Here is a 15,894-nt window from a genome sequence, read left to right as displayed (position 1 = left end):
AGAGCTAAACCTAGCTTTCAGTACATTAGACAACAAGAATATTTCAGTAGTAATGGGCCATAAGTAATTATTTAGCTGGAAACATTAAAGCAATCATGTCACATGCTATTTGAAATATGGCTGAGAGAACAAATAAATAGCAAAGAGTTTGGCATACTTCCGCTGTCACTTGAACTTTCTAAACCTATTAACAACCATCTCTAGTCATGGCAGTCTTCTCCTTTGCTGTGAAGAAGGAAAGCAAGTTTGACCATTGATATTTTATTCAAAACCATGGTGTTTTAGTTATAATTGATCGTGACTTCTTGAGTGGATGCCAAGTCGCTCGCTATTGCTAATAAGTGGTTTCTGTTGATATCTTAACAAGTATTGCAAGGAAGTCACATGTGGTGTGCATGAAAGTAGATAAGATGCCTCCAGTTGTTGTCGTGTTATGCTTCACCTTCATATTGTCTTACTTCGTTATGTTCAGAATCTCAATAAATCATGAAGTTTAAGAATATTGTAAAGCATTATTGTAAAGTTCAAAGACTTCTGGTTAATACAGTAGTTCTCAATTGGGGTCCACATGATCCTTGGGGGCCCATAAGATTTTGTTATTAAAATTCATGTGCAATAAATTGGTTATAATTCTACAATACACAAAATATTTTAACAATTTTGTGTGCTAAGTAGCTTGCTTACAAACCACATGGTTCCGGGTTCAGTCCCACTGCGTGGCACCTTGGGAAAGTGTCTTCTACTATAGCCTTGGGCCGACCAAAGCTTTGTGAGTGGATTTGGTAGACGGAAACTGAAAGAAGCCTGACGCTACTCTATCACCTTTTCCCCTTCTCGTTCTTCCTCTGTTACTACTACGTATCTCTCTTTCTTCCTTCTGTTACTACTATATCTCCCTCTTTCCCCCCTCGTACTTCCTTCTGTACTACTATATTCCTCTTTCTCTCATTGTTCACCTATTCTTCTACTTCCTCCCTTTGTTTCTCCCTCTACCACACTCTCTCTCTCTCTCCCTTACCACTGCATGGTCACATGCTTCCGGTCACTAATCCTTTTCTTCCTTGGCTATCGCCAAGCAAACACGCGAACTTACTTCATCCCCACTTTCAAGTTCATGCCTCACAGCGTTCATATACACATAATTTTTCACGTCTGGCCGTATAGCCTTTTCCGTTTGTATCCTGTCTTGTTTTCTTTTCCGTTTGTTTTCCTGTCTTGTTTTTTGTCCGCCACTACATTCCTCCATAGCACAGGTTTAATTTGTGTATACAAATTTAATTTGCAGTCCATGGGAAGAGCCGTTTTAACGATGCATCCTGCCCAACTCTTCGAAACGCCGGTGTTAAAACGGGAGTAGCTGATGAAGGAAAATGTTCTCTATGTGGCTTGTGTGTTTTCTGTACTCTGGTTATTATTATTTTCTTGTCTACGTTTTGTTTGCAATGTCCTGTACCCAGATATGCACCTATATATACAGGTAGACGTAGGTATGCACATACCTGTACGTATATATGCATATACTCATTTATTATTTGTTTTTATATATATTTCAGGGGTAAAGAGAGATACGTAGTAGTAACAGAGGAAGAACGAGAAGGGGAAAAGGTGATAGAGAAAGAGATAGAGTAGCGTCAGGCTTCTTTCAGTTTCCGTCTACCAAATCCACTCACAAAGCTTTGGTCGGCCCGAGGCTATAGTAGAAAACACTTTCCCAAGATGCCACGCAGTGGGACTGAACCCGGAACCATGTGGTTTGTAAGCAAGCTACTTACCACACAAAAGAAGCCCATTGTATGTATATATATATATATATATATATATATATATATACATACAATGGGCTTCTTTCAGTTTTTCTCTATGAAATCCACTCACAAGGCTTTGGTTGGCCTGAGACTACAGTAGAAGACACATGCTCAAAGTGTGGTGGGACTGAACCCAGAACCATGTGGTTGGGAAGCAAGCTTCTTACTACACACACACACACACAATGTATGTATGGGTGAATTACAAAAGAGTAAGTTAATTTGATTATATCCTTTTCCATTTTTTTAATATAGATTCATAATAATAGAGATACATAGAGAGGAATGTGGTCTTGTCTCTAAAGAAAATAAATTATTTCAATATAAGCAGCTGAGATTGTTAGAGAGGAAGCTAATTATGATAACAGACAAAGAGATGTTTGGTTGTCATAAGAACTGAATTCCAGAATAATAACTTTGGCTTAAAAGCCAAGATATTTTATGTGAACTATGAAAGACAAAAACCTAACAAACAAACACATTGATTACAGACATGAGAAATAAAGAGAGAGAGAGAGAGAGAGAGAGAGAGAGAGAGAGAGAGAAAGAGTAAGAGAGAGAGACAGACACAAACCTACGTCATCTACAGAATAATTAGAATGAACATCAGCAGCATGCTGCTTCATTCAAAAGAAGAATCTGAAGCAAGTATAGTAGCAAAAGCACAGCTGTTCCCAAGAGGAATATATCAAGGATATATATATATATATATATATACACACATACACACACACACACACACATATACACACAAACACACACTGATGTTCCCATGTGGCACATGCTAATGAAAGATAAATTCAATGCTGTTCCCATATGGGACACGTTCAGAATATATAGCATCATCATTTTTACAACCATTTTTCCATGCCTGCATGGGTTAGACAGGTCTTCTCCAACACAGATATTCTTGCCGCTTGTTGCAGTAATTCATCATCATCCTTATGAGGTTCAACATCCTGAAATTAGTTTTCACCACTTGGACCCATATTTTCCTCGGTCTGGTTCTTCTGTAGGTACAGATTTTTTCCATGTGGGTCTCTTGGCAATTCTTTACTCAACTGTCAGCCTCCATATGCATCACATGTCCACCAGATAAGAGCAGTTTTATCTCTTGTACACTTTATCTGCTTCTCCTTCTACACAGTTTTTCTTAGTCCATACATGTATCCTCATTCATTCACATTAGCATTACACATCCAACAGAATGCTGGCTTAATTTTGTTCCAGCTTTTGCACATCTGTTGAGTATAATGCACATGTTTTGTGACCATGCAATATTGCATTTTGCACACAAGCATCACAATCTACCCTTCACTAATAGATACTCTCACTTTTACTTGTTTCAGCCATTTGACTGCGGCCATGCTGGAGCACTGCCTTTAGTCGAGCAAATCGACCCCAGGACTTATTCTTTGGAAGCCTAGTACTTATTCTATCGGTCTCTTTTGCCGAACTGCTAAGTTACGGGGACGTAAACACTCCAGCATCGGTTGTTAAGTGATGCTGGTGGGGGACAAACAGACACACAAACATACACACACACACATATATACGATGGGCTTCTTTCAGTTTCCGTCTACCAAATCCACTCACAAGCCTCTGGTCGGCCCAAGGCTATAGTAGAAGACACTTGCCCAAGCTACTTACCACATAGCCACTCCTGATAAATTTTAACAACAATAACTTACACAGATCCCCAAGGGTCAAATGCAGCTGAGAACCACTGGTCCATACTGTACATTGGATATGCCATGTGGAATTCTTACCTACTCATTTTCTGCATATTAAACAAGCATTGCCACTTTGCAGATGATAGTACTGTCTTGTCTTCATTCCTGCTAACTAAAACATCTATCTTTGCAGACTTCACATTTAGAACCTATTTTCTAAATCATTGACCGATTTAGATATGAGGATTAGGTCATTGACATACAAGATCTCATGGACAGCAGATCTTAAATTCCTGTGTTCATAACCATTATCATTTTAACATCCACTTTTTCATACTTGCATGGGTCAGATGGAATTTGTTAAAACAAATTTTCTATAGCCAGATGCCCTTCATGTCACCAACCTTTACCTGTTTCCAAGGAAATATTTTCTCATAACCAGAACTGTTTTCACAGAAGATTGGAAACAAAATATAATTATTTCATGAAACTGACACTTGTTCACAACTACCAAGGTAAGGAGACAGTAACACACACACAACAGGGCGTCTTTCAATTTCCATCTACCAAATCTACTCAGAAAGCTCTGGTTAGCCTGGGGCTATAGTAGAAAACACTCAAGATACCAGGCAGTGATACTAAACCCAAAACAATGTGACTGGAAGGCAAACATCTTACCATACAGCCATGCCTGCACTTAAGGGTCTGGAAAACTACAATAAACAGGAAGGGACTGAGAACTGATTGATAAACATCTACACGCAAGCAAAATTCAACAACCATGTGTAATAACATATGTATTGTGTGTAAATCTACAAAAATGGCTGAGGAAATTAAAGAGGAAGGTTCTACAATATTTAATAAATTGGCCTAAAAACACTCCAATGATTAATGTGAAACTCGGTGTTAAATTCAAAATGCAAAGTGGCATCAGTAACCAAGTAATTATTGTAGTATCCTTGATAAACGAACTAATTACATTGCTGACAATATTGCTTTCAAGTTTTGGTACAAGGCCAGCAATTTCAAGGGATTGATAGATTGATTAGATTAACTCCAGCGCTCAACTGGTACTGGTTTTATTATTCTCTACTCTAGGCACAAGGCTCGAAATAATGGGGGAGGGGGCCAGCCAATTGGATCGACCCTAGTATGCAACTAGTACTTAATTTATTGACCTTGAAAGGATGAAAGGCAAAGTCGACCTCAGCGGAATTTGAACTCAGGATGTAAAGACAGACAAAATACTGCTAAGCATTTCGCCTGGTGTGCTAACGTTTCTGCCAGCTCACCACCTTGTTGTGTAGAAAGGTAAAGTCAATAGCAGAACATAAAGACAGACGAAATGCTGCTCAGTATTTTGCCTGGTGCTGATAGTTCTGCCTTTGTTGCTGACAACATTGACCAATTATAACAACTAGTGAGGGACCCTACAACAAGAAGCAATCGATGGAACAGGTTAGGCTTGAAGACAGTAACACAATAGTGATGTCGCTGATATGCAAATTATGGTAGCATTGCAAAGCTATTTAAGGACATCATACAACTTCAGTGCTAGCTTTTGATTAGTGCAGAATGACATAACATGATACATCTACAATATCTCAGAATTTCTGGATGAATTTGAATAAACCAAAAGTTAGAAAGTGTGATCTTAAAATGAAGAACTTTAATGGATTGCTCATTGAAATTTTGAGAAAGATTTTATGCATTAATGGCAACTAGTAAGAGAACAGAGAATATGATTATTACTATTGCTGAAGGTGAAAAAGAAAATGAAAAAAAACAAACCATTGCTTGTTCAATATGAATGTCATGAATGTTGATAGATGTACATTAATTCATAAGATGGAAGCTTGAGGACACATTTTAGAAATGAAGAGGTTTTAAAATTAACATTCTTTCCAAAGGATATATTAAGCCATTTTAGTTTGAGGCAAGACTATTACACATTAAAACCATTAGCCATAGTGAAGCTGAGGATATTCTTTCAGTAGTTTCTACCTGAGGGAATGAATAGGCCTCTCCTTTAATAGGGGTCTAAAAAGCAGATGGTGATCTTTGAACATGTGGAAACTGTAAAGTAGGTGACAGCGAAAGAATTTGTTCAGATTCTTATTTAACTCCAAAAAGAGAACTAATATTTCAGTCACTTTGTAGCATCTTTATCATATATATTTTATTTGTTTCAGTCATTTAGATTGTGGCCATGCTGGAGCACTGCCTCGAAGTGTCTTTAGTTGAATAAATCAATCCTAGTACTTTTTTTTTTTAAAGCCTGGTACTTAATCTATCAGTCATTTTTGCAGAACTAAGTTATGAGTATGTAAAACACACCAACACTGGTTGTCACATGGTAGAGAGGAACAGACAAAGATACACACACACAGAGATATATATAGACACACGCATGCATACATACATATGCGTGTGCATGTGCGTGTGCGTGTGTGTGTGTGTGTGTGTGTGTATATATATATATATATATATATATATATATATATATATATACAATGAGTTTCTTTCAGTTTCCATCTTCCAAATCCACTCACAAGATCACAAGGCTTTGGTTGGCCCTAGGCTATAGTTAGAAGGTATCATGCAGAGGAACAGAACCCAGAATTATGTGGTTGGGAAGCAAATTACCACACAGCCACACCTACACCTTTCGATGCCACCCTGCCTGAAACTACCCCTGGTTTTAAGATACAAATTCACTATTTTAAAGTGGTCTAAATTAAAACCACCATGTTAATTTGTATTCCAGACACCAGCTTAATAATAATTAAGTTAATTGAATAAACTCTTCATTATTTAAAAAAAGTTAATTGAAACAAAGGCAGTATATTTTAACATATGGTAACAAAAGGGTTAAAGGAGACATATTGTTAAATAAAATGTTCTGCAGCAAGAGATTACTGCAATACATGTACTAATCTTTTTGTTTGTTTTTAAATGGAGGTCAGTCATTTGAAGTTAAAGGAGTCAAAAATTATGTTTCAGAGATCACTTAACCCAGTTATTGAAAATGATATTGATAATGTTATTGTTAATCAAGATGGCATAGACGTTGTTGCAAAAACTGTTGAAAAGTCTATACAGTGAGATAAACAAGAACAGAAAAAGGTGAGAACTATCAGGCATGATATCATTTGAGCTAAATCTGTGTTAGAAACAAATGAATTGTCTTTTGGGGGAAAACAATTGCGGACAAAGGAAGTGATATCGGCAAACCATTATTTAGCAGTGAGAATTATGGATGTAAAACTGTCAAAGGATAAGAATTAGAATTTTATTTTTTTTTAATGGAAGATTTACTGATTGTTATTCAGACAACATATCATGACTTGCATCGATTTGTAAACATGATGTTCCATTTTCATAGCAAGTCCAACAAATAAAAGGCATTTTTGCTGCTCGCCACTGCCTATAACATCTATTTTCCGTGCTGGCATGGGTTGCATGGTTTGACTAGAGTTGGCAAGCTGCACCAGGTTCCAGTCTGATTTGGCTTGGTTTCCATGGCTTGATGCCTTTCCTAACACCAGTCACTTTACAGAGTGTGTCGGGTGTTTTTAACATGGCACAAACACTTTTATGTGGCACCAAGAGTGCTTTTCCATAGTATCAGCACAAGAGTCTTTCAAGCTAATTCTCTTCACCAATAAGAGCAGCCTTAACAATTCTGCCATGGAGAACAGGTTTTCTAGTTTATTAATAATGTTGGTTTCCATGAATATAATTAATGATTCTTTCATTCAGCTTATAGAAACCATTGCTATAAACTGCGACAATAGAAAGATGGAGACTGTCAACAATAATATTTTATCAGGTATATCATAAAAGATTTTTAATAATAGAGCAATTGTTCTGCTATTGAGATACCATTTAAGTTCATTAAGTTTACAGCTTGTGTGCTGGAGAATTAATTGTTCCACCAGCCTATTTCAGAGCATTAATGATAAAAGCTGTGAGCTCAACAGCCAACAAGGAACCAGCTGAAATTAAAAGCATGATGCTCAGGTTACTGCGAAGATGTGGAACAATATGTAAGAATATGTGCTAGTATAAAACCAGAACTGACGCACACATTGCATGCATGACCTAAAGAAGTTAAAGCTTGGACACTTGTGCACATGGATAATGCTTCTGTCAAGAATTATGGTCTGTTTCCTTAATACTTGTTGAAGCATTTTATGGATAGCTGGAATAAAGAAGCAGAACCAGATAGGCAGATGTTACCATATAATAATGTTCCAGAAATATTGGTGTCTGACAATGTTTGTGAATTTTGTGTTAATGACTGGTATACAAGAGTTAATAAAATCGGATGTAAGCCTATGGAAAATGCCTGTGTACCTCTAGAATTAAATGGAAATGCTGAGAGAATCATCACAAAATGGATTTAAAAGCCCACTTCATAAAGATTTCTGCTTCATGCATATTTGAGCTGCTTGCTTTTGAGTTTTTGGAGAAGACTTCCTTCAAGAAAACTTTTCAATCCACCTGTTTTCAAAGGTAAACAAATACTGTTCAACAAAAAGAAAAACACCTGTGTGTATTCTATATAACACACTGTGTACACAGTGAGAGACAGTTACCTATACAGAAAAACTGACAAGTGTGCATACAAAAGTATATAGTAATATGTGTATTCCATAACAGATACATTTGTTTATATGAGAACAGGGAGACATGTATATACAATAATAGTGAGATGCACCTGTATTTATAGGAATAGTGAGACACTTGTGTATATAGGAATGAGACACAGGTCCCGCATGATCTCTCTGCAGACAATCGCAAACAACGTGTTGTCTGCTGTGTATCACTGCAATCTCATCAGCTGCAAATGCCTTTTTTTTTTAAGAGTCATAACTGGAGATGAAAAATGGATACTTTACCATAATGTTAAGTGAAAACATCAGCAGCTCAGTTGAAGTGAAGAGTCAACTAAGCAGTCCAGAAGTGGTCTGCATCCAAGGAAGATTGTTCTGAGTGTATGGTGGGACATGCATGGAATAGTTTATCATGAGCTGCTAGATGATAATCAAACACTAACAGCCGATGTATACTGCCAACAGCTAACATGTTTGAAAGCAGCTTTGCAGCAAAAAACTTCCATCATTAACAAACAGAAAAGGAGCCATCCTTTATAAGGCTAGACCTCACATTCAACAAAAGACCAAAGATCTAGAAAAATATACCTGGGAAATTATGCATCATCCACTATATCCTCTGGACTTTGCACCTACTGATCACCATCTCTTTAGTAGTTTACAAAATCATTTGAGCAGATGTCAAAAATGAGTTAATTTGTTTTTTCACTTCTAAACCTAAAGAATTTTAAGCATGTGGCATTAAAAAGCTCATTGCCAAGTATAAAGGGGTCACAGAGAAGAATTGTGACTATATTAACCTCTTAGCATTCAAATTCCTGTCAGGTGTAATTCTTATTTATTTACATTTTTTTTTAATTAATCACGCATTATCTCACAGTTTTGTGATTTTGTTGAGTAATATAATTTTTAGAATGATATTGTAGGTCTGGTGTGAGAGGCAAGATCTGGCCAGTTGGAGCATAAAACAGGTAGAATATTTTAGCCAGATATGGCCAGTTTAAATGCTAAAGGGTTAATGATTAATTAGTTTCTTTTTATTGTTTTACTGAGTTTTAAAAACCAAACCTTTTGTTACAACTATATACACACACACACATATATACACCACCAGCCCAAAGTATATATATGTATATACACATACAATAACTGAGAGACATGTCTACATACAAAAACAGAGAGAGAGAGAAAGATTGCACAAGAAATGAAACATTTATACATACATTAACAGAGACACAACCGCACATAATAGCAGATACATACCTGCACATACAATAACCGACAGACATTTGTATATACAACAACAAAGAGAGAGACACTTATACATACATGAACCAAGAGACAGCTGCACATGCAAGAACAGATAGACACTAAACATAAACAGAAAGACACCTGTATATTCAATAGGAAGAGACATTTGTATATCAAAGGAAAGAGAGAGATCTGTATATACAAGCACAGAGAAAGACACATGATTCAATTATCCAAGACGTAAATGGAATTATAATAGAAGTAGTATTAGGCTATCTCAAGTCCCCAACACACATACCCAGAGGCTTCGAAGGATGTGATTAAGTCATTTCCATGAACGCTGGTTCTCAGAGCTGAAATGAATGTAGAGATATTGTATAGCAAAACTAATCCAAAGCCTGCTAGCATGACAAAACAGATACCAAGCCAATAATGATGATGATGATGATGATGGCATGGAAGACAGACAGACTGACACACATACACGAGATCATCATGGCCTAGCAGTCAGGGTGTTGCATTCATGATTGCAAAATCATGGTTTCAATTTCCAGAGCAGCAGAACAGTGTGAGCAAAACACTTCATTTCACACTGCTTCAGCTCACTCAGCTGCAAATGAGTCACACTGTGATGGACCAGCATTCTGTTCGGTGGGAACGAACGTTGGCCTGCCTGCCAAGCCAGTGGGGTGGCATAATTCAAAAGCTATAACAATGCAAGGAAGCACACTGTGATCAGTGATGTATAACAACATCCGATGGTCTGGTTAATACAGAAAAATAAATAAATATATTTACATACATACATACATGCATACATACATATATATATATTGGTGCAGGAGTGGCTGTGTGGTAAGAAGCTTGCTTACCAACCACATGGTTCCGTTAATAACAATCAACTTCTGTCATTCAAATTCATAATGACTGACAACTAGCATCACACTTGAAACTCAAGGGTTCCAACGAATTTGAATCAAACTGTTTTGGTCTATACATGTAACTCCCAATAAATTGGGTCAGTGCCCTTCTTTCATTTGTCCACTCACTTGTGTATGTGTATATATATATATGTATATATATATATATATATATATATATATATATATATATAGACACACATACATTTATACAGACCACATGCTTAGATGTACACCTATTACGTAACAACTAGAAGTAGTGGAAGTAGGGGAGAGTGTTTTAATCTACAGGTTGCAGATTTATACATAAAGCAGGGGGGGTGGGAGGATGTCAGATGGGATTCAATCATGTCAAACATTTTTTTTCTTCAGCAAAGATAAACAAAACATGTTTGCCATGCCACACATGTGGCATTTATGTGGTACAACTGTGTAGGTGTATGTATGTATATATGTAAGTGTGCACATTACAATCAATGTGTGTGTGTGTGTTTATCAATGGCATAAGTTTGCATGTGTTAGTGTATGTATACGTGTGTGTGTGTGTTGTGGGATGAGGGGAAGAGAGTGAAGTAATTATCTATAGTGTGATTGTGAATTAACCTAATTAAATATATTTTATTTTTTTACAATTAACACAGATATAGATTGCTAGAACAATGACAACATAGTTACAATGACAACACAGTTACAATGACAACAACAGTAATACCATGTGAGTGAAATTGGATGAGCGAAAACTGTATGGAAGCCCATTATATATTGTGTGTGCATCTGTGCATCTGTTTGAGCATGTGTGTATCAGTGTGTGCACCTGCACGTGCCCGTTTACATCTTGTAATTCAAATGGAAAAATTTTCCTCTTGCTTTGTATTTCTGAAGCTAAGCAGACTAAAAGGTCTTACTTGAAAAAGAGGTGGGAGCTTGCAACTGGAAGGGCATCAGGCTGTAAAGCTATGCCTCGATACTATGTATTCAGCTGACCCATGCTGGCACAAGGAAACAGATGTAAAACATATGAATGAAAACACAAATGAACGAAATAAACAAACCAGTTATTTAAGGGCAGAGGTGTAGTAAAATAATTAACTTGGTCATTTGTAGATGATGTTTGGAGAATATGACTTCAGAAGATTTTTATATAAAATTATGACGAAAGATTTTAATTAATTATAAACCTTTTAACATACAAATCTTTCGTCATAGAACCAAGTGAACATGGGCAGGTCAGTAGCAAACAGGTTACTTTAAAAAAAAAAACAACATAAAATCGGTGTCAGACTGTATGAAGATGAAGTTGTTATAAGTAGTGGGAGCACTGTGTAGTCACTGAATATCCTACCTGGACTTCAAATTCTGGGGTACCTGAGAAGTCAGTTCATTACAAGGTCCAATCCTTATTGTGGTGTGGTGCTTGTGTGCCTTAAGGACCCTGAGAACTATGCCAGCAGAGTGCAGACTCCTGGTAGCTCAAAGGATAGAGGGCAAACTAATATTCTTTTACTTGTTTCAGTCCATGCTGGAGCACCGCCTTAAAGGTTTTTTTTTAGTAAAAAAATAGATCCCAGGACTTGTTCTTTGTAAGCCTAGTACTTATTTTATCAGTATCTTTTGGTGAACTGCTAAGTTATGGAGATATAAACAATAGACAAAAATACAACATAAAAAGACGACATAAACAGGCAAATATATACACATTTTTGCATGTCAATTAGAAAGAACATGAGGTGAGAAAAGTGAAAGAAGATCAGATGATTTAAACACGACGTGGGTAGAGGGTATATCCTGCAGACTTCAAAGCAGCACAAAATGCAACACACTAGTTTTAATTGCATACTTGTTATCTGAAGGGAAAGAGTGTCTGCAGTGTAGATAGCGCAAATAATCGACATAGTTATTATACCGTAAAGCGTCACACGAAAACGCATACAAAAACCAACTTTCGCATATATATATATATATATATATATATATATATATATATATATATATATATATACATACATACATACATACATACAAGCAGATTTTTTGTGTAACTTGTGCTGAATAATGTGATATCTCTCGGAGTCTCTTAGAAATATTGATGAAGATGATGTTTGAATGCGAAATTGCAATACAGATTACCTCCTTAACAAAATGGATTTATTTGGTTCGCATCTAATACACACATGATCAGACATAACAGTTTCTGAAAACAAATAAACCCGATATTTTCCTTTAATATATCAGCGCGCGCAAAAGTGTGTGTGTGTGTGTGTGTGTGTGTGTGTGCGTAATCAAGTTGCTATCTGAAGCCTCAACTCATTCATTCATTCATCATCGTTCACTAATGGTTGGTCAGTCACACATCACCAGAGCCTGCTTTCTTCTCTTTGTCTTCAATCTAAATCTCGTTCCTACAGCTGCTCTGATAAGTTTTTTCTTAAAATAAGTATGAGTTCGTCCGTTATTGTGTGTGTGGAAAGTATCAGAATGGTGAAAGGATTGTATCAACATATTTCTCTTTTCGACAATGTCATATTAGTGATATAAAAGGAACTGAATATATCCAAAATTAGTGGATTCGTCTCACCAGAAGCTTACCCTGTGTAAATTTAGCAGAATCAATCCTATCATTCGTTTATGCTCCAAGATCAAATTGTTCCCGGGGTTGGTAGAATAAGTACCTGTCAATTTGTGGCTTTGTGTAATAAAAATCATTGTTATTCCAAACTTACATTAACATGCGCACAAACATGCAAGAAATTGAAGATTTCGTTTTAATACCAGTTCTTGCTATGCTGCAAATACTCACAAAAACACCATATTTACTTAATTGTATATACATACTCGTGTGGGGTAGGTGGGAAAGCAGGCTTAAGTATACTGGGAAGCTGCCTCGGGGCCCCACGAGCAAGGAACCCAACGCTAATGTATATATTTTGTGGATAGCTGTTGGTAAATAAATGCCACAGGCTCCAGTGCATTGCTTGGCCTGGACAGAGGGGGTGCTTTAATGCTGTTATGACGGCCCTGTGTAGAGGGAAGCTTTAGTCGCCTGTCAATCTGGTTTGAGATACAGCAGACATTCAATACTCAGTCATACATCTGTGTTAATGGTCGCACTATACTTAACTATCATGTTTATATCTGGCTTCCTGAAATGCTTGTCAATGTTTCCAGTCGCTTCACGTGATTATAATAACATATATTTTTTACCAAATACGAAATATACATATTTAGCAGATGAGAGTATTAATTTAATTAAAATTCCTTTTCTTTTTCACATATACATTATATTAAGTTAGATCCTTTGCCTGCATTATCCAAGAATGCTATCTTCACTCTAGTCCACAATTACAGGACATTTTATTTCATTCAGCTTATATACTTAATAAAAATAAACCAAATAAATGCGATAATATATCATTAAGTGAAATATCCCCAATGGAATAAAGATGTTTCTTCTTTTTCGTTTTTGCGCTCATAGCAAATTGTACAGCAGTCGCGGTGCATGCTAAGACTTCCAAAACATGAGCTGTCTTTCTTCCTTTGCCTGCAACACATCCCAAACAGGTGTCTTTTACTGAAGAATTTAAAAAACCCAACCCCTTTCATTTAATTTATTTGTTTGTGTTTTCCGTAAAATAGCAAACTATATATTTAAATCGTATCAAAATTCAAAATTCGTGGAGAAATAAACAAGTGTGTGTGTGTTTAATATAAAAAGATGTTTAATTAATTATATAGAGGGTTTATTTACACTATCAGAATCAACTTCCCTCCCCATTCTCAGCTTCGGATTCTGGCGGGCTCATTAAAATAAGATTGTATTCTGTATACTAAGAGTCGATTCAGTTGACTAAATTTATTTACAAAAAAATGGTCTCCTGTTTAGTCATAATAAATTATTCATTTCTTATATGGACATAAAAAGAAAGTCTCGTTTATTACCTTTCTTCAAGGCATTAGCAAGGAATTGAAACGGAATGGCTATAATTGGAAACCGAAACCGGTTCATAGATTAGTTATTTACGCTAGACTCTTAACTCAAACTCTACTGCACTTGTTATTAATTTCATCCGAAAACGGAATATCAATTCATGTGTGGTGATTGTGGTTTCAAGGAACAAACCCCAATATATGGTAGTTTATTGATGCATTATCGATGGAAATAAGAAAAACTCGGCTCGATAACATTCGAACTTGTGAGTGAAAACTGAATATATTAAAACGTTTAATATAATAGTTTCTTTAAGAAATTATTATTATTATTATTATTATAATTACCAGTCAAGTACTGGCTGATCTAATCTAATCTAATACACCCTACTCCGTTCCCAAAATTCAAGCTTTTGCTTTGTGCCTATGTTAAGAGCAATTATTATTATTCATTAAAAGCTGATTAAAGCAAGATTAGATAAGACAGTGAGGATATGACTGGATTAACTTGCTTTAAATATACACAGTTACATTACTTTATATGGAAGAAAGAACAGGATTAGTTTATAAACAATATTAATAGTTGTTTTATAACAGAGACTATATATATACATATATATATATATACATATATATATATATATATATATATATATATATATATGTGTGTGTGTGTGTGTGTGTGTGCACGGGACCTCAAATATTTAGATAGAATGGAATATTGCGATGTAGCGGCAATTCTTTACCGGAAATTACAGTAGTACCCTTTAGTACCCTTATTAAATTGATGGCTAGAATTGGGTATGGAAAACAGCCCCCCCCCCCCCCCACCTCATTCAGCTTGCCGGGAGGTTTATATTTCTCTCCCCCAGCTCCCCCTTAATCCACTCCAAACGGTAAAACCTGTAGAGAGAGAGAAAAAAGAAAACAAAAAAAAAAAACTCAACAAGGAAATACAAAAACAAATGTAATTTACAACAAACACTTTTACTATTAATAATGGAAAAGGTATTTGTTATCCTTACCCTCCGGTTCCTTTGGTGGGCAAGACAGAACGTTGAACGGTTGCTCCGTGGACAAGTCAGACATTGGAAAAACCAGAATGTTAATTAAGGTTGAGAGGGGGGGAAAAATCAAAGTGAAAATGCGAATAACATGACTCCAAGAGAAAGGAAAAACAATGCCATATGAATATGGATGGAATGGTCGTTTGTTGCTTGTCTTTCTTTCTTCCTCTCGCTATTTTTTTTTTCTTTCCTTGTTCTCACTCACTCTCTCTCTCTCTTTCTCCAGATATAAATATATGTCTCTAACTCAGAGCTCTTTAATTTACCAATAATATATATTATATATAAATAAAATGCTCTTCCTTTCGTTGGGTGTATGTGAGCGAACTGCAGTTTGGTTAGCGTCAACTAAACAGAGAGCGAGAAGAGTGGGGGGGTAGGAGGAGGAGGAGACCCAACTGTGCCAGATACAACACTGAGCAGCAGCGACGACGACAACAACAAATAGACAAAAACAGCAGCAGCCAGAGACCAGCCACAACAGCAGTGACAACCACAATAACTATAGTAGCAGCGACAACAACATTATTATTAATATTATTAAATGGTGTTAGCAGCAGCAGCAGCAGTAATAAAAACGATATCAACAATAGGAATATTGAAACCGCAGCAGCAGCAATATAAGCAACAGCTAC

The 15,894-nt window shown here is 36.2% G+C and overlaps 1 protein-coding gene across 3 annotated transcripts in view; it reads right to left on the bottom strand.

Moving 5' to 3' along the window:
• Nucleotides 1-15,629, bottom strand: part of LOC106878221 (uncharacterized) — a 38,887-nt gene extending 23,258 nt beyond the window's left edge. Inside the window, exon 1 of one of the 3 annotated variants that reach the window (XM_014927734.3) lies at nucleotides 15,218-15,629. In XM_014927734.3, coding sequence (XP_014783220.1) covers nucleotides 15,218-15,281 — 64 coding nt within the window. In that variant the 5' untranslated portion in view covers nucleotides 15,282-15,629. Of the gene's footprint in view, nucleotides 1-9,646; nucleotides 10,337-12,854; nucleotides 13,369-15,217 lie in introns of those variants that run through there. The other 2 variants (XM_089337696.1, XM_089337695.1) reach the window with 2 other exon arrangements.
• Nucleotides 15,630-15,894: the final 265 nt, after the last annotated feature.

The sequence above is a fragment of the Octopus bimaculoides genome, chromosome 19, assembly GCF_046866305.1.
Source record: "Octopus bimaculoides isolate indiv1 chromosome 19, ASM4686630v1, whole genome shotgun sequence".
In the NCBI taxonomy this organism is placed as follows: Eukaryota; Metazoa; Mollusca; class Cephalopoda; order Octopoda; family Octopodidae; genus Octopus; species Octopus bimaculoides.
Note: the sequence above shows the minus strand (reverse complement) of the source record. Positions and strands in the feature narration are given on the sequence as shown.